Source organism: Sus scrofa, chromosome 1 (genome assembly GCF_054392235.1).
Source record: "Sus scrofa isolate SSC_HxYL_T2T_F1_AM1 chromosome 1, Sscrofa_HxYL_maternal_Yorkshire_Landrace_v2.0, whole genome shotgun sequence".
Taxonomy (NCBI): domain Eukaryota; kingdom Metazoa; phylum Chordata; class Mammalia; order Artiodactyla; family Suidae; genus Sus; species Sus scrofa.
In genome coordinates this window covers 120758039-120782783 of record NC_139383.1, presented here as the reverse complement: position 1 = coordinate 120782783, position 24745 = coordinate 120758039, and the positions used below count along the sequence as shown (strand labels likewise).

The 24745-nt window shown below is 40.6% G+C and overlaps 1 protein-coding gene across 7 annotated transcripts in view; it reads right to left on the bottom strand.

Annotated features, from left to right (window-relative positions):
* Positions 1-24745, bottom strand: part of RORA (RAR related orphan receptor A) — a 765082-nt gene that overhangs the window by 27563 nt on the left and 712774 nt on the right. For all 7 annotated transcript variants that reach the window (XR_014810150.1, XM_084968134.1, XM_021073474.2 and 4 more), the window contains 2 exons: positions 18318-18403; positions 119-260 (listed from right to left, as the gene is read on the bottom strand). Coding sequence is in view for 6 of the 7 variants with exons in the window: in XM_021073474.2 (XP_020929133.1) it covers positions 119-260; positions 18318-18403 (228 nt within the window). In the remaining variant the exon portion in view is untranslated. The remainder of the gene's footprint in view (positions 1-118; positions 261-18317; positions 18404-24745) is intronic.

The window sequence follows — 24745 nt, the reverse complement described above, 5'->3', positions numbered from 1 at the left end:
TGGAAGGAGGGGTGGGGACGAGGGACACGGGGACCTGTTCTGGCAGATCTGGGTCTAGGCTTCAGAAAGCACTTTCACAACCCCATGCTACTGTACAATGTGGGCAGTGGGCGCTCACCATCTCGAGACATCCCCACGGCAAGGCATTTCTGTAATCGACAGTGTTGGCAGCGGTTTCTACTGGTTCGATCAATCAAGCAGTTCTTCTGACGAGGACAGGAGTAGGTGGCATTGCTTTGCTGACTTCTCCTGAAAAAGCCCTGTGATTCAGTTATGAAATATAAAACAGGTTAGTGTCAGTTTGCATAGAAGGATACTAAAGGCAGTAAACTAAGCACCAAGCGGCATTAATATTTAATGGAGAATTAAACTTGTAGCACAATCAACCAGGAGGTCATTAACGAAATTAAAGTCACTTCTTTTTCCTTGAGTAAAATTGATCCCCAGAGCCTCATCCTCTGTCCCTTACACATGCAAAACTTTCTTTAACTCCAAAAAATGGTGGCCTATGTAGGAGGCACAGGATCAGGCATGGTCTTGGCTTCGGATGATCAAAAGGATGTGCTTAATGAAATGGTGCAAAGGCACTTATTTTCAACCTTTATCTCCAAAACATTTTTTTCTTGTTTTTTGTTTTTGCTTTTTTTTGCTTTTTAGGGTCGGACTGGAGGCATATGGAGGTTCCCAGGCTAGGGGTCGAATTGGAGCTGTAGCTGATGGACTATACCACAGCCACAGCAACATGGGATCCAAGCTGTGTCTGTGACCTACACCACAGCTCACGGCAACGCCGGATCCTTAATCCACTGAGCGAGGTCAGGGATTGAACTCATGTCCTCATGGATGCTAGTCAGATTCGTTTCAGCTGAGCCACAACAGGAACTCCCAGAACATTTTTGTTTGTTTGTTTGTTTAATAGAATAAACAGAAAACACTTCTCTGGGATGTTCAGAGATAAGAAAATGCAGTCTTACTCTAAAACCCAGGTGGCTGCAATCCTGGTACACTATGGTAATCTCAACTAGGCCATACAAATCCACCATGCTTTAGGGTCCTGCATTCTCTATGTCATAATCAATCACCCCAAAAGTTAAGTAACCTTGGATGAATTATCTTGGCAGATCAATCAGACCAGGAAGACTCAACCTTTGACAGTTTGGAAATACCATGTGTTTAGACTCATGGCCTTTAAGATTTAACAAATCAAATTTGATGTTCATCAGGTTCCACTTATTTGTTAAACAATGCTTTGGAAATGAGGAGGTGTACTAAAATGCTTTATAGGAGTACTGATCTCAAAGATTTCATTCATTTATTCACATTCATTAACTAATTCTTTTTTTTCTTTTTTTTTGCTTTTTAGGGCCACACCTGTGGCATATGGAGGTTCCCAGGCTATGGGTCCAATTGGAGCTACAGATGAAGGCCTATATCACAGCCACAGCAACACGAGATCCAAGCCACGTCTATGACCTACACCACAGCTCACGGCAATACCGGAACCTCAACCCACTGAGCGAGGCCAGGGATGAATCCACAACCTCATGGTTCCTAGTTGGATTCGTTTCTGCTGCGCCATGATTGGAACTCATGATTCATTCATTTTTGCTAAGTTTTTTTTTTTTTTCTTTTGGTTGCTCCTATGGCATGTGAAAGTTCCCAGGCCAGGGACTGAACCCGAGTCACAGCAGCAACCCAAGCTGCTGCAGTGATAACACCAGATCCTTAATTGGCTGCACCACAAGAGAACTCTATTTTTGCTAACTTCTTGAGCTGGATTTTTACTAGCTCATTAATTTTCACTGGTTATTCTTTTCTTAAAACTGTAAGATTTCCTTTTAGTTATATTTAAGTAGCAACCCACAAGTTTTGTTAATGTAGTATTTTCATAGTTATTCAATTTAAACCATGCTCTAATTTTCCATAGATTATTCTTTAATCCATAACTTCTTTTATTTAGAAGCACATATCTTAATTTCCAAACATATGGAAGAGAGTTGTTTCTGGTTATCTTTTGATGACTGAATTATCTCTCAGTATTTTTGCAAACTAGGGATGTTGTCTGAAAAAAAGAGAAGGTAACTAGAGTAAATTTCTGTGAAGCAGAACCATGACAGGTACAAAAGCATATTATCGTCTTCAAACCTTTAGTGGCAAAGATAGATGACTGCAAGCAAGGGGACACTAGTGGAGAGGGGTGAGGTAAAATCCTGCAGAACTGACAGAGTACTGGGTAAACTGATAAGAATATTCTCTCACCAGAAGATTTTTCTGGAGGCCAACAGTTCTATCAAAATCCTTAAAAACATGCCTATCCATTGAACCAATAATAACCCTTTAAGGGTTATATATCCATCCTTTTAGGGCTGCACCCGTAGCACACGAAGGTTTCCAGGCTAGGGGTCCAATCGGAGCGATAGCAGCCGGTCTATGCCATAGCCACAGCACGGCCAGATCTGAGCTGTGTCTGTGACCTACACCACAGCTCATGACAACTCCGGTTCCTTAACTCACTGAGCGAGGCCAGGGATGGCACCTGCGTCCTCATGCATACTAGTCAGGTTCACTGCTGCTGAGCCACAATGGGAACTCCTAAGGAGTATATTTTAAAGGAATGTTAAAAGAATGGTACAAAGATTTACCTACATGTACGTTCATCACAGCACTATATGTAAGGTATAAAAAATTTAGAAAGGTGCTGGAGTTCCCGTTGTGGCACAGTGGTTAACGAATCCGACTAGGAACCATGAGGTTGCGAGTTCGGTCCCTGCCCTTGCTCAGTGGGTTAAGGATTTGGCGTTGCCGTGAGCTGTGGTGTAGGCTGCAGACGCGGCTCGGATCCCGCATTGCTGTGGCTCTGGCGTAGGCCGGTGGCTACAGCTCCGATTCAACCCCTAGCCTGGGAACCTCCATATGCCGCAGGAGCGGCCCAAGAAATAGCAACAACAACAACAACAACAATAACAACAAAAAGACAAAAAAAAAAAAATTTAGAAAGATGCTGAATGACCAACATAAGTGAACAGAAGAGTCACATTGGATAGCGCTACACCCAACAACCATTAAAAATGGTATTTCAGCAGTACAGCAATTGACATAAAAAGGTGATAAAATATACTGCTAAGTTTAAAAAAAAGGCTAAAGGACTAAACACAATATATCCAATTTTGGAGGGAAAATCCATATATTTAATGTACAAGAAACTTTAGAAAATTATGCCCCCGAATGAAAAGAACTGTTGGCACTGGTTGGTGGGGTCATGAGTGATCTCAATTTTCTTTCGGTTTATCTGATTTTTCTAAAATAATGCAGGTGGAAAGGTATGTGAACTACTCAGGAAGAACTATTTAGTACATTTGCTTTCTGCTGTGATAGCTGAGGACTTTGTAGATTAAGTCGAGGGACACGATGCATAGGACCTCAGTTCCCAGTTCCTTGCCTTTGGTAACTAACCTGGGATGGCTGGGCTGTGCACTGATCTTTTACCCCCTTCCACCTTTGACCTTTAACCTTTCTTTGGCAAGCTGCTCACTAACTAACATGGGGAACCTCAGGGTATCAGACTGTCTCTCTATTGTACTTCAAATCTTCCTGATATCAAATCTGGCCTCTTCTGTAAGGCAGTCTCTCTTTTCTCAAAATAACTAAAGCTGTGGGGTTTGGTTTTTTTGGATGGAGTTTTATGTGATTCTTTTTTTCTCTGTGACAAGAAAGTGAGAGGAAGTAAAGCTTTCTTTCGGGCTTAATGGAGAGAATTCAAGAAAATATAAGTGCTAACAGAGGCAGAGAATCCTTAGAAAGGGATATCAAGAGGTCACCTGTCTGGGTATTCAGTTGAGTCTGAGACACATAATCCCTGTCACATCTGAAAGGTGTTTATTTCTTTCTTGAGACCCTACCACCATTCAAACCTTCTGTGTTTGCTGTCACTGTCATCACTGCAAATGTCTAGGACCAGGAATTATTTGCTTTTCCTTGAGCTGAAGCTGAATTTCGCTTGCTTTACAATTAGCCCGTTCCATTTTGCTTTATAATCATTGACTATGGAGAATGTCTGCATGATCTCTTTTCTTTAAATGGAACCAGTACTTGTGGGCTGCTCGTCTATAGACTAAAGCACAGCATCTGTCACCTTTCTTTCTACATCCTTTTGTACTTTAATATTTCTTCTTAGGTTCCTCTCTAACTTCTCCACTTTCTTAAAAAAAGTTGAAATCCAGGACTAGACATAGTGCTTAAATAATGCTTGGGTCATTATCAAAGGACAGAAAAGCTACTCTTTAGTTTCCACATATTAAACTCAAGTTAACATCAAACCACAACTAATAAAGTTCACTACAGAATGGTCATGTAGATGCCATGTACAAACTACCAGTTTGTTCTGCTACAAGGGAACCCTAGGAGAGCATAATGATAGTGGTATGACAGAGAGAGAGAGAGAGAGATCTTAATGAGCATTTGTATTAGTTGTATTTTCTTATCCTGTTTGTTTGTTTGTTTTGTAACTGGCCCGGGAGCATATGGAGCTCCCGGGCCACAGATCAGATCCAAGCCACAGCCTTGAACTAAGCCACAGCTGCAGCAGTGCCGAATCCTTAACCCACCGTGTTGGGCTGGGGATCGAACCCACATCCCTGCACTCCGAAGATATTGCCAATCCTGTCACGCCATAGTGGGAGCTCCTGTTCTGTATTTTCAATACTTTGACATCTTGAGGTCTTGCTGACCCAGGAGAGAGGACATTTCCCAGGGCTACCTGATTCCTAGAAAATAGCAAACAGCCTGCCTGGGAGCACACCTTTTATATGCAGACCAACCAATCCAGAGTCCAGACACCCAGCTGTCTTCTCTATCAGGCTCTCGAACTCTGTGCCATTATTCTCCTTCCTTAATCCTTCCAGGACCAGGTATCAGACAATTAGAGGCAGCCCCATGACTCCAGAGCCCGCTAAAACCTTTTAAACTAGCCAATCCTCAACCTGGGTACCCTGCCTCGCCAGTTCCAGGAAAACACAATAAACACTTCTGCACATAATTCTGCCTCACTCTCCCCACCTCCTGGCTGACCCTGGGGCTTCCCACTGTGGTCCCCTGCTTGGCATTGCTGTTCCTTCTGTTTCTGGAGACCTGTGTTATAACAAACTTCTCCCTTCGTGGCAGTCATTTGTGTGTCTTATGTGTCTCATATACCTGATTAAAACCAATCCCGGAAAACCTTAAAACAGTGCTTATTATTTGTTAGGCACCCTGTGCTTTATATGGATTCCATTACTTAATTTGGACAAGGTCAACATGAGGCATATGCTATCATTTTTCTGGTTTTTAGGTCAAAGAACCTGAGTCTTAGAGAAGCATTTTCTCAGAACCTCCCGGCCCCCCTCTCGGTACCCCCCAGCATGGGGTAAAGCTAGGATCTGAATTCAGGTGGTTTAATTCTGGAACTCACACTTTTATCCCTTTTGTTGTTTTTCTGTTTCCTTTGTGTGTCAAAAGGATTCCCATTTGTGGGTTCTCATAGAAGACAAGCATTAAAGGAGGCAGTGTCACGACACAAGGTATGTACTGCTCTAAATTAGCAATTTCCTTCAAGTTAGACCCTTTCGTTGGCCAAGTTGCCACTGCTCAGACATTTTACAGATTTTTCTTCCATAGCCACTTCCTGATATGTATTATTTACATAAGGAAACCAGTTTCATGATTTCTTGATTCTCACTCATTTCTCACCAGGAAAATGATGTCCCCTTTTATTCACCTTACTTATTTCTAAATTACTTTGGCTCACTGAGTAAACAAACAAAACAATAATAACAATAAACTGACTTCAAGGACATAGTCCCTATCATTAAAGATGTCTGAGAAACTATGCCATCAATTGCAAGGCAAATCCAAGAGACTTTCCACATGCTCTTGGAGCAATGGTACTGAGGCTGGAGCTAACGTCTGAAAAAGGACTACACATCTTTGGAGGCCTCCACTCTGAAAGGTTTGGGGAAGGCAAGTGAGTAAACAGAAACACTTTACTCTTTACAACAGCACTTATTCTTGCTCAGTTAGCTGAGCAAGTGCCTATGGAACGTTCAGGGAGGGGCAGAGCTAAGAGCCAGAGAAGAGACCTTTCATTTGGACCAAGGTGATAGTGTCATTTACTGAAGACTAGCTAGCAAATACCAAACTGGTGGGGGGGGGGGGATCGGGGTTGGGTGGGTGTAATAAGGTGAGAGCAGTGAAAGGAAAGGGAGGGTAAACCTGGGTGACTCAGATACACAGTAAACTTTGCATTTCAGACAGAATGAGGGCTTGGTCTTCCTTTGCCCCCCCCCCCTTTAAAAAAAAACAAAAACCAAAAAAACCCCAACTCATTTCAGTATTCCTCAGCTTTAGTTAAACTGATAAAGTATTTAAAGCTAATGAACACATAAGAGGAGAAAGATTAGAACAGCAAGAAAGAACAGGAAGAAAGGTAAAAAGATGGTAGCTCCCTTCCTTCCTCAAGGTAGGTATGTTCTTACAAGTAGAAGCAGGATCTTGAGTGACTAGGGAGCAATCCTGGAGAGGGTCCCACTGAGAAGTCAGTAAGCTGAGACACCAGTTGGAAGGGCTGGGAAGCTTGAGGCCACACACAAAGCAGTGACGGCACAAGAAAGTGCTTAGTGTTTTGGGACAGGATTTAGGAGGTATGTATAAAGAGAGAAGGTGCTGAAACTGTGAGTCAGCTGGGAAAGATATTAAGTACACAGTTTGGGAGTTCTATTTCTAAAAGCTGAGCTAATGATGACTTCTTTGGCTTTCTTAAAAGTTCACTTTTTATGGAAGTCAAAATACATGGAAACGTGCCATTATAAATGTGGGCTGGAGCAGAGGCCCACCATGATGAATTTCATGGTAGGATACAGTACTTGGTGGGACAGTGACACACCACCACCACCTAGTGGCAGCAGACTCACATGCAGTTATTGCAGATAGTAAATTAGTATAATATGAACAGGCCTTTATATTTTATTTTATTTATTTTATTTTTTTGGTCTTTTGTCTTTTTGTTGTTGTTGCTATTTCTTGGGCCGCTCCCGCGGCATATGGAGGTTCCCAGGCTAGGGGTCGAATCGGAGCTGTAGCCACCAGCCTACGCCAGAGCCACAGCAACGCGGGATCCGAGCCGCGTCTGTGACCTACACCACAGCTCACGGCAACGCCGGATCGTTAACCCACTAAGCAAGGGCAGGGACCGAACCCACAACCTCATGGTTCCTAGTCGGATTCGTTAACCACTGCGCCACGACAGGAACTCCAGAACAGGCCTTTATAGATGAAAGGAAGTTGAGAGATAATCAGATTCAGTAGTTCTTAAAGTGACGGTGTTCTCAGAATCACCCATGGAGTTTTCTAAAATACATCTAAAATCTACTGAACCAGAACCTTTGGGGGTATAGTCCCAGACACACATACTAGCTTGAACAATATGAAAGCGCCATTTGGGTAAGTCAAAAAGAAATGTCATCTTGTATGGTAAATGTTTTAACAAAGCTTCCTAAAGACTCTGCTGCCCTCCCCTTGTTAAGAACCAGAGATCCACTCTCATTTTCTGATTTTGCAGATAACACAAATGAAGCTGAGAATGGTGTCTTGTTCAAGGCTCTCCCACTGCTGTATGTCAGTGCTGGGACTCAAACCCCAGGGTCCTAATTTTAAGTGCAGAGCCCTCTCAAGTCAGTATCTCTCCTGCAGTGCTGGACTAACAAAACTGACGTGACACAGTCTTGACTTCCTTACATGCATCAACCTTCTGCCTCAAAGAGAACTCTCCAGTGTTTCCTCCCTTATTTCACTGTCTTTCGAAGTGACTTTCACTGAGTTTTATTTCTGATTTTTACCTCTGTTCTCCGGAAAATTCTATTGTCTAATTAAAAAACAATGATCTGGCTGTCTACTATGAAATTTTTCATTGATCACTAGAGCCCCCCAGGACTTGACTGAGAGCATGATGTGTGGAAGAAGGCTCATACTGGGTTGCAAGGGCCAAATGTTAAAATTTCAGGAATTCCATGAACCAGTCATTAGACATAGCCATTATTAAACATTAACTTACATTTTTATTATCATTTTGCTATTCTCCCTGTTCTTAAGGTTATTGTTAGCAATTATATCTGAATGGTGGACACACTGCATTAACAGTGTTCTATCATCTTCTTTATCCCGCAATGCAGTGAGACGTCATGTTTCGAGGCTTGAAATTGACCATGTGCTGAGAGTATTTCACCATAGAAATTGGTGAAGCAGTACAAATTGGTGCTTGACTTATTGCTCTGCTTACTGTCTAGATTTAAAAAGTGATAAGGATAAATTAGGGGTTTGGAATGAACATATACACACTATTGCATACAAAATAGATTACAACAAGGACATACTGTATAGCACAAGGAAGTCTACTCAATTATCTTATAATAACGTATAATGGAAAAGAATCTAAAAAAGAATATGTGTGTGTGTATGTATAACTGAATCACTCTGCTGTCACCTGAAACATAAAATTGTAAATCAACTGTATTTCAATAAAAAAATGTAAAAAGTGATGAAGAAAATAACATGAGACTTAAAAAAGTATGTCACGTTTGTAGCCATGACATTGTAAAGAGCACAAAAAAAGTGAAGAAATATTCTGGCAGTTTTTAAAAACTATTTTCTGATTCAGCAAAGAAATTGTTCACATCATCAGTGATCAAGGAGTGGTTTCAAAATACATTTTTCCTTGTTTCACTTTCCTCTTTTTCATTAATACAAATGAAAAATCACATTGATGCTGCAGTCTTTTGTCAACTGAAACCACAGGTATAGATTTAAGAGGTCAGCAAAAATCAATGAGTGCATTTAGTGAGAATCATTAGTCTATATGGAGTTTAGAATATTGTCAATTTTACTATTTGTAAATTGCATGAAATCATATCTGTGAAATATATACTAAAGTTATCTACATACATACTCATGTGAACATACTAGTTTGATTCATACATATTAACACTTTTTGCTTCCCAGAGAGTCAGTTGTTAAAAACTGACAGCACATGTCTGGAAGCACGTATCAAAGTTGTGGCTTGGCCTTCTACAGCCCTGTTACCCCCATCACCAACACACACACACACACTATCCAGAAACCTCAGCTAAAGGGATTTATCTCCATTCCAAACAGAACGTATCCTGTGCCACTGACGATTTCCCAGCCTCTTCTTCTCCAGATTTCTTGCTCTGTCAAGGGCACCAACTTCACCCCAGTCCCTCAAGGCAGAAACATGGACTTCCCTGCCTCCACCCCACCCACGTCCAACCCGTCACCAAATGAGGCTGTCTCTGGTCTTTCTCAAATCCATCTGCTTTTCTCTATCTTCACTGAACTTTTCTTAGGTTCCCATATTGGCCATCTTCTGAATGGATTATTATAAAGCCTCCCCACGGCTCCCGGCTTCTATCCTCACTCCCTCCAAGCCATTTTCACATAGTCACTGAAGATCTCTTTCTAAAACATAAGCCTGACCACGTCACTTCACTGCTTCTTAGCCCTCAGGGGCTCCCTACTGATGACCAGCTATGACCACCTCTCCAGGCATCTCTCTCTCCTACATTCTGTCCTCTTCCCAACACCACACTCTGGCCAAACCTCAACGACTGGGTTTACAATTCCTCAAAGGACACCCCACCCCACCTTCCTAGAAGCTCTTCTCTTCTCTTCAGGATTCACTTTCTCTGAACTTGCTCCTTCTGAGGCCCACCAGTGAGGGGCTCCTCCCATTGTACCTAGAGATCCCTATAGGGATCCCCTCTGCAGCTTGCTGTGTTTTTTTGGTTTCTTTTAAAAAAAGTAATTAACTTTTAAAATTTTAAATTAAAGTTTAGTTGATTTACAATGTTCTGTCAATTTCTGCTGTACATTCTTTTTCTCATATTATCTTCCATCACATTCTATCATGGGCTCTACAGCAGGACTTCACTGCTTATCCATTCTAAATGTAATAAAATTTTGTTTGGTTTTACAGTTTTTTTTGTTTTTTTTTTTTTTTGTTGGGGGGAGGCTGCGTTAGTAGCATGTGGAAGTTCCCAGGGCAAGGATCAAACCCATGTCACTGCAGAGACCCAGGCTACTACAGTGATAATGCCAAATACTTAACCCACTGTGCCACAACGGAATTCCTACGTTTTGAAGTTTTATTGAAGGATAGTTAATTTATAATATTGTGATAATTTCTGCTGAATAATAAAGTGATTCAGTTATAAATATGCACACATCCATTTTATTTTCAGATTCTTTTCCCGTATAGGTTATTGTAGAATATTAAGTAGAGTTCCCTGTCTTAGACAGCAGGTTCCTGTTGATCATCCATTCCATATACAATAGTGTAGCTTGCTGAATTACTAATCTGTCTCTCTCACTGACTGCTATCTTTCTTTGTTTCCAGTAGCTAACTTAGTACTTGGAGCAGTCAACAAACACCTATGGAATGAATGACCAGAAGAAAAATGACGCCAGTGATAAAACAAAACAAACAAAAAACCCCACACTGGTGATAATCATATGCTGAGCTCCTATTCTGTACCAGAATACTTCACAAACATGATTTATTTGCAATTCATAACAAACTTGTAAAGAGGGTATTTTTATATTTGTTTACAAATGAGAAAACTCAGAGATGTTAAACCATGTGTTCGAAGTCATAGAGCAGGTAAGGAGAGGAGCCAGAATTTTCTTCTCTTTTCTTTTCTTTTTTTTTAAGGCCACACCTGCAGCACATGGGAGTTCCCAGGCTAGGAGTTGAATTAAAGCTACAGCTGCTGGCCTACACCACAGCCACAAGCAACATTGGATCCAAGCGGGAATCTGCAACCTAAACCACAGCTCTCAGCAAACACAGATCCTTAACCCACTGAGTGAGGCCAGGGATGGAACCTGCATCCTTATGGATACTAGTTGGGTTCATTTCCTCTGAGCCACAATGGGAATTCCTGAGAGGAGCCAGAATTTGAATTCTGGAACCTTGGGTGCATCTTAAGCCAAAAGCCAGAGGCTTCTTAATACACTATTCAAAAGGCATTCAGATAAACATGTGGGGCTGACCAAACAAAAACAGATAAACAACAAAATAAACAAGTGAACACCCCCCCCCCCAGCTTTTAAGTTGTGTAGTCAAAGTTCCATTTAATGTTTCAGACACAAGGTAAGAGAGACAAAATTTTATAAGGTATCGAATACCCGGTTTATACATGTTATGTCTCCTTAATAAAAAGCTTTGAAATAGACATGGCATTTCCTATTGGGGTTATTAATAGTTTTGCCCCCAAGTGGGTGTTGGCAGGATGGGGACCTGTGGGTGTGGCTGGGAAGGGGTGGGTCTGGCTCTGAGGGGTTCCCCTCCTGCTCAGGGCTCATTCCCAATGAGGCACAGGCTGAAATGCTGATCTGATGTTTGGTCTTTTGACAATTTTCACTTAATGAATTGATTCCTACAGTTCATTAACATACCCACTTCCACTTCTGTATACACATATGTCTTAATTAGCTGCTCATTGGCTGTTTAATTACAAGAAAACAGCTGACAGCTGCCTTGCTGAATTCTAATGGCAGACGCGTTTGAACGGCTACACATTTGCTTTTGACAACCAAGATTTATTCATAACTCTATGATTTATTGTGAATGCTCATATGTCTGCCCAGATTATTGTATTTTCCAATCCAAGTGAAATGGTAGGATTTCGGGGACTATGGAAGTGGGAATCCCTCTCATTCCATTTCTGAGGCTGAGCTCCTAGACAGAAAGGCATAAACTTTGTTTCGATCGCATTTATTTTGGGAACTTTCTGCTGGAATGTTCAGAAGTATGGGGGTGAGGAAAAAGAAACATCTTTGGATAAGCATGGGCAGAAAGTTAAGTATGTAAAGTTAAGATGATAATTGGCAACTTAATTTTATTGAGGGGTAAAGAGAGGGCATGCATAGATTAAAATCAGGGAGAGGAAGAGGCAGAAGAAACGATAAAATTAAAATGGGGGGGACGGCGGCTAGGAATAATAGTCCCGAAGGAAGCAAATGAAGAAGGCAATTGGTTCTTTAGAAAAGAACAGGAAACCTCATTGGTGAAAGTGAGCTCTACAGCCTCACACTCATACATCTGGCAGCAATAAATCATGGAAACAGGGACCTTCTCTACGACTTTCCCATGTAATAAGGACTGGCCTCCCCATAGAATTGTCTGTGCAAATGATCTCTGATTAAAGCTGACCCCTGTGTCAGAGCTGGTAAGCGGAAATGTCTGCTCTGCCATACGGTGATTGGCCGTCCTCAGTTGATCCAAGCGGACACATTCAGCAATAGTGATTCCCAAGCAAGCAGGAGGGGCATTCCCCTGAGCCAAACACCAGTTTAGACCTTCTCTACACACTCCCAGCATTTTCTATGAGCTGAGGAATGATACAGACTAAGCAAAAATAAATAAATCAATAAATAAATCAATAAATAAAAATAAAATAAAATTCCCAAATATTCAAATCATCTTGATGCAAATTGGGGTTTAACACATCCTACCATTTGTGCATTTGATCACAGATCTGGAAGATTTTGCTAAATAAAAACTTTTTTCCTATCACTTGTACAGAACAGAAATGAAACTCTGATGTCAGAGGATATAATAACAGCCAAGTCTCATTTTCATTTTTTAAATGGCTAGCTCTAATACTGCAGCTAAGGGTTATAAAATAAGGTAAAAATACTGAGCATGAATGTATCGATGCTGAAAAGTGGACACAATTGATCCAAGGCTAGTGATATTTTACAACTGAAATAAAAATATGAGAATTCTTTAAAAACAATTTGGGCCTACAAGGAACATTTATGGATATATCTTTTTAACCTAATACATAAAAAGCTGCAGAAAATGCTTTAAGTCTTTTAGGAAAAAGAAGGTACTAATCATGCATTCTGGATATCTTTGAAAAAACTTTTTATAGTTAATTTCAGATAGCATATTTGTTAATGAAAAGAAACTATGCCAAGTTCTCCCTTTTTTTGGGGGTGGAAGAGGAGGTTTTGCATAACTTAAATGTATTGATTGATGAATAAATATTGACAGATGAATGAACTATATTCTTAGACTTATCAAGAGGCAAAGAGTCTTAAATGTAATCAGAAATCAATTGACTAACATCAATACTCAATCGTACATTACTATTTAAGAAGTTATAGTTGAATGATCTCTATAGCTAACACTGTCGTATGGTATATAAAAAAGTTACTATGAGAGGAAATCTTAAGAGTTTTTATCACAAGGAGAAATTTTTTTTCCTTTATTTTCTTTTTATTGTATCAGCAGTTGACCTTTGAACAATGAGGGGCTTTGAAGTTGCAGATTTCCTTGCAGCCAATAATCTGCATGACTTTCCCCCAAGTTTAAGTACTATTTAGTCTACTACTGACCAGAAGTTTGTTTTTTGTTTTTTGTTTTTTTTTCTGTTTTTTGGGCCTGCACCAGCGGCACACGGAGCTGTAGCTGCCAGCCTACACCACAGCCACAGCAACAAGGGATCCAAGTAGTATTTTCGATCTACAGCTCATGGCAATACCATATCTTTAACCCACTCAGCGAGGCTAGGATTGAACCTGCATCCTCATAGATACTAGTTGGGTTTGTTACCACTGAGCCACAAATGGGAACTCCCCAGAAGTCTTACTGACAACATCAACAGGTAATTAACATTGTTTTTTGTGTTGTATGTGTTACATACTGTATCCTCACAATAAAGTAAGACAGAGAAAAGATTATTCAATCATAAGGAACAGAAAATACATTGAGAGTACTGTACTGTATTTACCAGTACTATAAGTTTACGTTTTTTTGTTTTGTCTTTTTAGGGCTGCACCCTTGGCATATGGAGGTTCCCAGGCTAGGGGCTGAATTGGAGCTATAGCTGCCGGTCTACACCACAGCCACAGCAACGTGGGATCCAAACCTTATCTGCGACCTACACCACAGCTCATGGCAACACTGGATCCTTTAACCCACTGAGTGAGGCCAGGGGTCAAACCTGCGTCCTCATGGATGCTAGTCAGATTTGTTTCTGCTGAGCCACAACGGGAACTCCTGTCTTTTGTTTTCAAGATGAATTATCTGTTTGTCAGTACCTACATCCATATTGCCTGATACAATACTGGAGATGTTATATGTATTACCTATATTAGATATCAAAAATGAAAAGATGATAAGAAATTCATATTTATTTACAAAATATTTTGCAATATATTTTTTGAAAAAATAACTAAAAAATAAGAAAAAAGAAAAAGACTGTGAGCTGCATAATGGAAGAAGTGAGTCTTCTATGTCTTTGGATTCCTTCTAGTGTTTCCAGTGCACGGGGGGTGGGGGTGGGGGCTGGGTGTGTGTGTGATATCTTTGTTGTTTTTACTGGCAGAGTCTACATAACAAATCACACATGGTCACATAATCAAGACTGGACTCACAAATGTCCTGGACATAATTAATGTCTAACTAAACAGAGCACATAACTCAGGCTTGAGGCGTTCGCCTGGGAATGATATTAACAAGAGCCAATACTCAATGAGTGCTTGTTATGCGCCTGGCACTCTCATAAGTGCTTTACCTAAATGAATGTGACAACCCTATGAAGTAACTACAATTACTGTCCTCACTTTATCCTGAGAGGGTGGGTAGTTGCTCAAGCTGGTAAACAGGAGAACTGGGGTTCAAATGCAGAAAGTCTGGATCCAGAGTCAGAAAATAGCATGATGCTCTGCTGTCTCTCTACTCATGGACAAAGGGACTTGGAGAGGGTGAGCTGGAAATACCTAGGAACCGGAAAAAAAACTACCAAAACCTCTACTATTTTTACTGTTCACATGCATTGCTGACCTGGACCAGTACGTGGTAAAAGAGAATCATTGCAGCAATGAAACAGGTTCTCTGGTTTCCTGTGGTTTCAGGTTGTTGATATTAAAATACAACTTAAAACACACGAAGGGATTAGCTCAGAAAATGACTAAGTCACCTTTTTTTCCTCCTCTCATTAGATATCTATTCATATGTCTAATTAGAAAATTTCCTTAAGTCTAATGATACTATCACAGAGATAAATTATTTACAATTTGTCATGCTATAACCACCTTCACCTGGTTAGAACATGATAAATCATTAACATCAGTGGAAAAAGCAGTCTCTTGACTTCCCCACAACTAGAGATAAAAAAAAAAAATGTAAGTTGTAGCAGAAACTATGAGGAAGAGAAAAAATTATAGTCATCCAATACAAACACAAAGCACTGTATAGTCTCAGGCTGGGCATAGGCCTAACCTGCTAGTAAAATTAAGTTTTAATTGTTTGTTTTTGTGATTTCCATTATGTAATGTCAATAGAACAGGAACAGAACCCCAAGACAACAGAAAAACACTTTGGTACTGAGACAACACAAAACAAAAACAGATCACAGACTTGGAGAGCAGGCTTGTGTTTGCTGCCGGGGGGTGAGGTGGGGGGAGTGGGATGGACTGGGAGGGTGAAGTTGGTAGATGCAAACTATTGCATTTAAGATGGATGAGCACTGGGTCCTACTGTACAGCACAGACAACTATGTCCAATCTCTTGGGATAGAACATAACAGAAGATAGTATGAAAAAAAATGTATATATATGTATGACTGGGTCACTTTGCTGTACAGCAGAAATTGAAGAAACATTGTAAATCAACTCTATTTTAATAAAAAAATAAAAAAAAAAGATCTGGAAGAGAAACTAGGAAAAGGACAACAGTGAAATAATAGCTGCCCTCTGTTTCCTTATGGCTTTTAATTTTGTCATAAATAAATGTTGGTGTAAAAAGAAAACACATTGTTCTGCCTCTGTAAACACAGGTGTACTCAGAGAATCAATTCAAATTTTACTGAACAGCATGTTGTTAATTAATCTTCTGAATTGTTGGGGGGTTTTACCTAAAGTAGCGCCAATCCTCTTCCAGTCTCTGCCCGGGACACCCTTCCTAGATACTCACTTCAATTTGCCATGGAAAACTACACATGGGGAGTTCCCATTGTGGCTCAGCAGGTTAAGAACCTGACTAGTATCTATGAGGATGCGGGTTCGATTTCTAGCCTCTGTTAGTGGGTTAAAGGATCTGGCATTGTTGCAAACTGCATCACAGGTTGTGGATGCAGCTTGGATCCCGCATTGCTGTGGCTGCGGCTGGCAGCTTTGGCTCTGATTCGACCCCTAGGCTGGGAACCGCCATATGCCACAGGTGAGGCCCTAAAAAAAAAAAAAAAAAAAAACCTGAAAAACTACGTGTGTTATTACTGAGAGATGCCAAGAGAGTGATGGACTGGTTTCCTGGGCAGCATGGAGTTACACCCAGGACCCTGGTGGCTAATACCTAGGACCCTGTCCATTTAAGAAAACACCTAGATGATAGGCAATGCAAAAAAGTCAAGTCTGCCTGGAAATCCTGGCAGAGGAGCACTGCTGTCAACATATCTTTCATCAACAAAGGCCAGGCCACCCTCTACCAGGGACAAGACGGTGCAAACACAGGGTGGGTGAGAGTAAAGCCTGATAGCTTTCCAGCCACATGAGTCGAATTAACTCTGAAAATCAATGGAGTGACAGTCGTCCCAGGTAGATACCTCTCTTCCTTATGTCTTGGGGTCACATAAGCCAGATGGTTGATCTTATTTTATTCAGTTTTAATTAATTAGAAGGGAGGAAAATTTGAGGTAATAATTTTTTTCCCTTGCTAATCCAGAGCCTTGAGGTCTTGAGAGTTACCATAGAGAAGAATAATTCAAAAAACACCTCTGAGTAGCAAGCTCCCTATTCCTAAAGACAGGTGGTTTTTTGTTTGTTTGTTTGTTTTTAATGGCCTAATCCATATGGAAGTTCCTGGGCCAGGGACTGATTCAGAGCCACAGCTGTAGCAACTCCAGACCCTTTGACTCACTGCACCTGGCCAGGGACCGAACCTGTGGCTCTGAAGCAACCTGAGCTGCTGCAGTTGGATTCTTAAACTACTGTACCACAGTGGGAACTCATAAAGGCAGGTGGATTTTTAAAAAAATTATTAAGTATGGTGGGCGATGTGCAGAAATCTTAAGCCTCCCTAAGATGGGATCGAAATGAAGCATCTGTAGACATACAAAGTGACAAATGTTACGATGATTAACGGTAAAACAAAAACTTAAGGAAATTAGGAGGCACTTTTCCCTGAAGTCCCCAGTAGTTATTAGTGTCTGAAGGTGGTTTTGTATTTTATGACATTGCATCTTCTCATTTCACTAAAGGAAAGATAACCAAATTTGTGGATTTTATTTTTTGCTTTGCCCTCAAAATGCTTTAGGGCCAGTTCAGGCCTGGTTCAGTGACGATCAACTGCCTCAGAGGTCTCCGGTATGTCTAAAGAGCGTCTCTCCTGTTTATTTTGCACTGTTTTATCCTGTGAGCCCTCTCAAGGCCCTTTCAATATAAGCAGGAGGATTTAAATCTTAATAAATTGAAATGTGAATAACAGGCAATCTAGGTCTGGGGGTCTTGAATGATAAGGATAAACATCTCTAGTTCCCATTCCACATGATATATGTGCTGTATGTTGTCCTGAGATCTGCGTCAGTAATAATTAAAATAGTGACAATGGCAATAAGACTATTAGATTTAAATAGCACTTTTCCATTTATAAGGACTTCTATTTACAGTTTTTATTTCTATGCTTAGAACAGCTCTCAAAGGTAGGAAGAAGAGCACTTTACAGATGAAGAAACAGAGTCACTAAAAAATTAAGGCATGCCCAAAACAATAAAGACAAGTGGTGGCCATGGGACCAGGACTCAGTTCTTTCTAAAACCCTTGCCATCATTTGGCCAGATGTGTCAACATCTGTGGGCCAACAGTAAGGCTTTCAATCGCATTCCCATTCAACTCATTGGAAATGCCTTCTTATCAAGCTTATAACAGGGACATTACAGAAGTCCAGAGTCATCCCTTTTTTTGAAAAAAGATAAGAGATTTTTCGTCCATTCAATCAATTCTGGGATTGAAAGTGACAGGCAAGCCATGCTCAAATATTTTCTCCAGCCTCCTGTTATTTTGATGGGAGGCATACAAATATATATATATATATATAATTTCCTTAATTGTAACAAATGCCCAAATAGTTACTCTGTCCTGTCTTTTCTCATCACTCGAAATGTCAAGGAGGTGCATTTTCAGGCATGGTAGAGGTAAAAAAGTAAAAATCACAAGGATACCGCCTAACATTAATAGAAGCAACAACAACAATTAAAAAGGCTTACCTTGCAGCCTTCACATGTAATGACACCATAATGGATTCCTGATGATTTGTCTCCACAGATCTTGCATGGAATAATTTCAATTTGAGCTGCAACAGAAGCACGCAACCAGTTAATTACATTTTCTTTTAAACACCTTATAAAAGCGTTCCCTGATCAGCATTTGTATAGTGAAAACTAATAACCTGCTAAACATTATACTGCATTAACTATTCATTGCTGAACTGTGAGGGTGCCCCGAGAGCCCTGGACTAAATTATGGCTGCTCGTTATATAATAGCTTTCGGGTTATTAAAATGGGTCATTTGAGAAGGTGTTTAAGAACCCACAAGAAGACTGGAATCAGCATTTCAAAGCCTTCAAGAACTGGAGAGTTCGCAGTTTAGGCCTCAGAGCAAAGCAGATACTGAAACCATTCCTCCGATCTCATTTTCCATCATTATTTTTAAAAGGTCACAAATCTGTCTTGGCTGAGCATTGTAGCTCGGATGGCAGAGAGAAATCGACTCCAAAAAGTCAAGACTTCTTAGGAAATGATTCAACTCAAAATATTAATAAGTTATATATGATGGTAAGAATTCCTTACTCATCTTGTTTTAATTAATGGAGTTGCCATGTTTTAAAAATTCGTCCATTTGTGTACAGGAAAAACCTTTCAACCATAAAGTTAATATCCTCTCTGAATTTAATAATGATGAATCAGGACAAATAGACTATGTAGCTTCTGAATTCTTTACATGAGAAATTGATTTTCCGGTATGTATGTTGCTATCTAGCTGGTTACTTAAAGATGTCTCACGCTGGAAGAATAACCAAATAATTAATATATATTACACCCAAGTTCTCAAATATGACAAAGCACATTTCTAAGCAAACACATTACATCTTGAGCAGAGTTGGAAAGAGCATGATTAAGGATTAAAAAATAACCTAAGGAATAAAATAATTAGGCAAAGCAAAGTATTTGGACCACCTATTAAAAATAATTTATGTGTGAAATAAAGAACCAACACTGAGCTATATATACAGGATGGCAATGCTCACCAGTTTACCTGGAATGCTCCTTTACGCTACATTTATTTTCCATAGTTTTCACTACTGGATATCATGTCGGATTATCTGCTAAGTCACACACACAACACAGTTGCAAGTGCCTAAGTGTATTTCATTTTCAGAGAGTCCCTACCTAGCGCCATTCCTTACACAAAGCAACAACTTGTCCCAGGAATGTGCTGTACTATGTAACGAACGTATACACAGAGCCCACTCTTTCTTCCAGTGTAATCTCATCCCCTGGGAAAATTTCCACAACCACTTACTCTGGATTTGATGCAATGTTGCACACATTAAATTACTGGATTTAATCTCATCATAAACCATGTGTATCTGCTCATTTCCTTTCAAGGAGACTACCACAGGTGCTACAGTGACTTTCAGGGAGTACAGAAAGTTCTAGAGGGGGAGTCCTTTTCCTATCAGTCCCTTTTAGTGTGACAGTCTAAGTTTGATGGTCCAGAGTTAGAGGATGCGCAAGATCTCACATCCAATAAATGTGCCATAATCCCTGAAGCCTTCAAACACCCTAATAATGGTGTCTTTGCATACTGCCTAATAGCTCTATTCTGAGTTATGCAACTTAATACATTGTAAGATCACGCTTACCAAGAATGGTTATCTCCAAGCCTACCATGTCTTAAGAGCCTGGCTTGATTTCTTCAAGGAAAATTCTTGACGAAATCTCAACTCTAACAGTGTTTCACACTTAGGGCTCCTCCATTATTTTAAATACATGGTCAAGGCTAAGTTCTGTGCCACAGAGTGCCTGTGACTTGAGAGAGAGGTAGTTGTATCCAACACTTTCAGAGACTCACAAAAGCCAAAGGGGTAGTAGAAAAATTCTGAAAGGTGATATCAGCTGAAAGTTATTGCCTAGATTTCCCCGTAGGAATTAACTAGTCTGTAAGGAGAATGATCCTTCCCTATTCCAACCCCTAAGGAATAGAATAATTAGACAACACGAAGTTGTCTAATTATTCTATTAGACAACTATTAAAATATATTAAAATATAAGAAATCTATTAAAATATAAGAAATAAAGAAGACAGACACTGAGCCACTTCTGTTTGTGCCTCACCTCAAGCTGCAATTACAGAAATCAGACTTAGACAAACGAGTTAGGCTCTATAGTTTCAGTCAGCATCAAAACTAAAAGCAAGGCTAGCACTAAACTCAGGCCTTTCAAGAGGTATCTTCATTCCATCTTAAAAATGGGGGGATAAAGCCTATCTATTTATCCTTGATGAGATAGGAAAGCCCTGGGCAGGCCGGACAGGGAAAAGCAAGTAAAACTGTATGTATGCAACTCAAATGGATGATGGTGTGTTGTCCTTCACTCTGCGTGGACTCTTAATAGATGACCCATGAGAAGTGACATGATGATGTTTAAGGCAGTGATGTAAATGCCCATGAATGGCTCCTGTAATCTTGCAAGTGATTGGAGGTCTGGCATGGAGGGATCTGCTCAAGATGGGGTGAGCCTGGGATTGCCATCCTGGCCCAGCACTTCCACCCCTGGAATAGCTCTTAGCCTGGCTGGGGCGAGGGTGAGGCTCGCTGGTGGGAAAATCACTGCACCATAAATCCAGAGTTTGGTGCCACTGTTGCATACAACTACTGGCCTGTGTCAGGCTCCCAAATTCCTGCTCTTCACCTTGTTTCTGCTCCCAGGGTCTCTGATCTGGAGGGCACTTAAGCTGAGACATATTTTACAAGACATATGGAGGACAAGATGCTTAGCAGGAGTGGACTCAATGTAGACTGGCCTGTATTTTTTCTTTTCTTTCTCTCCTCCTTCTCTTTTACAGCTGCCCCTGCAGCATATGGAAGTTCCTGGGCTAGGGGTTGCTATGCCACAGCCACAGCACACCGAGCTTGCAGCGACGCAGGATCCTTAACCCATTGAGTGAGGCCAGTGATTGAACCTGCATCCCTCACGGACACTACGTCAGGTTCTTAACCTGCTGGGCCACAATGGGAACTCCCTGACCTGTATTTCCAAGCAAGGGACCATCTGCCTAGACCTCTGCCTTCCCAGTGTGTATGTGCTTGGCTCCCATGGGCAATGTTGGCCAAAGATTCTGAATTAGTTAAAACAAGCTTCCCTAGGACTCACATGGTGAAGTGATGGGAGGATTCTCCAAAGTCAGGTTCAGATACTCTGATTCATTGGATTTAACTATTCTACCAGGCTACCCTCCTGGGTGGCTCTCTAATCTCGGAAGACAATTTCAGTTGCAAGCGCTCTTTAGAAAATGGCTAAAATCCACCTGCTCCAAAAAGCAAATTCTCTGAAAGTGATCTGATCACATGTGTTGATCTTTCCAGAAAGTAAACATTTGCAGATCAGAGTAGGGCACTTACTCAATCTTCCATTTAATCTAACAATGCACAAAAGCCACCTCCCTCTGCCTTTTAGTCAATTTGTGGAATTCAAATGTACCAAGGAGAAAAAAAACACAATGTCTTACAAATTTTTCAAAAGGAAAGCAGTTTAGTTCCATAAATCTGAGTTTGCAGACCAATAAGAGGAAAAAGGACAAGAATCCCCTTGCCCTTTGCTTTTCATCCCTCAGGCTTTTCCATTTTCTAACAGGCAGTGTTGTCTTTTCAAAACTATCTTGCAACACAAATCATGAGTCTTGGCCCATATATATACTGCAGACATTAACTCAGCTAGTATTTCAAGGGATGAAATCTGTCAGACACCACTACCGTCACAAGTATATTGATTAAATTAGTTCATATCCACATTCATTGCAGCAAAGAGGTTTATTGTGTAGCAGAATATCTGAAGCAAGATGCACACACACAATCATGAATTCGCTTAACAATGAACAATCTTGCTATGAAAAATTCTAATTTCCCCACATTCTCAGCTCTATTGCCTAAATAATTTGCTCTCTCATGCACCCTAAATAACTCAAGCAGGCTCTCCACACCTGCAAAGGCAAATCTCTGCAGTTTCAAGGAGCTGACAAGTGGCGGCAGGGCGGCAGGAAATCCTGGAATGCAGGTGTGCTAATTAGCCAAGCGGTCCTTAGGCTGGGCTGTCATTTAGTGCTGCACCTCTGTAAAAAAGTTTGCTGTCTACTTTTAATTATAAAAGGTAACAAGACACTGGCGTTCTTACCCCCTCACTTATCCCTCACAACCTATTTCTGGCGATATCTTGGTCCAGAGAAAAATGCCCATTCTTCCAAAGAATTAAAAAATATAATTGTACAAAAGTTGTGCCCATCAGTTCATTCTGAATAGCAACCTCTTGATGATAATTTAAATGCAGAATAATTAATAATAATAATATCTAACATTTGGACTTATAATATGTCAGGCATTATCTAATTTGCTGCTTGAACAACCCTAGGAGGTACATGGCATCATCATCATCATTGCCTACATTTTTGGGGGGCAACACCCAGGAGATGGAAAAATTCCTGGGCTAGGGATAGAAATCCCTCCACAGCAGTGATCCAAGCCACAGCAATGACAACGCTAGGTCCTTAACCTGCTGAGCTACCAGGAAACTCCAATTATCTACATTTTTTTTTTTAAATGAGAAAACTGAGGCTCAGAAAGGTTAAATAACTTGCCCAAAGTCAGAGGGATAAGAAGAGGTAAGGCTGGATTCTGGACATATTTTGTCCTTTTCTTAAAAAGCTTATTTTTCCCACCCTTTCTCATCATATCGCATAGCCGAGTTCAATCGCTCCAATAACAAGTGTCAGGAACATACTGCTCTTGGTAGGAAACCATTAGCTGAGGATCAAAGGACATTTCACAAGTAATTTGGTTAAACTTAATACCACTCAGAACTGATGTCAAGATGTCTTTCTGGGAGTTAACTGACTAGTTTATAACTGGAAATAATCACCAACCTTCTCAGACCATTCTTCTCAATTTTATAAAATTCCAAGTAGAATTTTTGACCTTAGGGTGACCAACACCAATGTTTAACAGTTCTTAAGGCTGGGAAAATTCCTTAACCTACCTCTCTGAGTCTCAGTTTCATATTTGAAGATTCAATGATACAATGCATAAATGACACAGCACATATGATCATTTTATATATGTCTTCTATATATGTGCACAGCACACAATTCTTAGAAACAGCTGGCACTCAAAACATAGTTATTATTATTGTTATTGTTGATAAGAAGTCCTGCCTTATAGCGAAATGAAATTCTTTTCTCCAGACTTTAAGCTCTTTCCAAAGTGGGGATAGAGAAAAGCGGCTTATCCTCCAAATAATATGACAGGCAGTTCATACCAGCTACCACAGCAATCCTTTACAAGGCTGGCACTTAACTGTTTGCTACAACACAGCAGTGTGTTGCAATCAGTGTGGGATGTGTCACAAAGCATTTGCTATTAATAATAGTAAAAAAAAAATTAAAGTTTCTTATTGGTTCATATAAAAAATAAACTAATATGGATCTAAGCTTACTCCAGTAATATCTTTCATTTTAGTTTGCTTGCACAACCATATACTTTCTTGAATTGGACTGAACAAGGCGGGGTTACTACTGGTTTGTGAGGAAATGGCCAGACCTTGGGTACACCCATGACAGTATGTCACACATATGAATGCCTAGCGATTATGTGTGTCTTGCAAAAACTGTTAAGAACTGCTGCTAAAAGCAAACAAACAAACAAACAAAAAACTATCTTTATACCAATCTGTCAGCAAAGGGCTGAGAATACGGAGGACTTTTCGCCCACTATGTTACATATTTCTCTAATGTTTGAATTTTTTACAGCCAGCATGCATTACTTTTGTACGCAGAAAAACCAATAAAGATTAAAAAGAAAAACCCTAAGGCATTTGATTTTATTTTCAGCAAAATGGCTTGAGTTCTTTATGGATTAGTCACTTTATTTTATCCCCTGTTTAAAACTGCTGGGGTATTAAAGGCTTCTGCAGCTGCGGGATGGCAGTCTGGCTTGCATGTCACAGCCGGCTGGGGGAAAGCTTCCCTGGAGTGACTTTGGGCAACTCCTGGCTTCTCAAGTTTGGTGGCCCCTCTGGGCCTGGCCACTTCTAGATCCAGGGTCTCCAAGGCCCCTGCCCCATGGAGCTTAGATGAAGGGGCAAAAGTAGGGGCTGTAATTCACCTGCCTGTGAGTGGCTGTAACAGCCTGGAGTAACGAAGCCTTTCTGTCTCTCTGACCATTCATGGCTGCAGCTGGGATGCCAGGCCACCATCAGGGTTTTCAGAGAGCTCTCCATGCATCTTCATGGTGGGAGGAAGGCAGACTGTTGTCTTTCAAACAGTTTGGCACATTCCGTCATCCTGGTCCTGAGGCTTGGGGTAGAGCATGGATTTGTTTCATAGCCCATGCATGTTTAATAGTTGTCCTGGATGGCGAGGGCC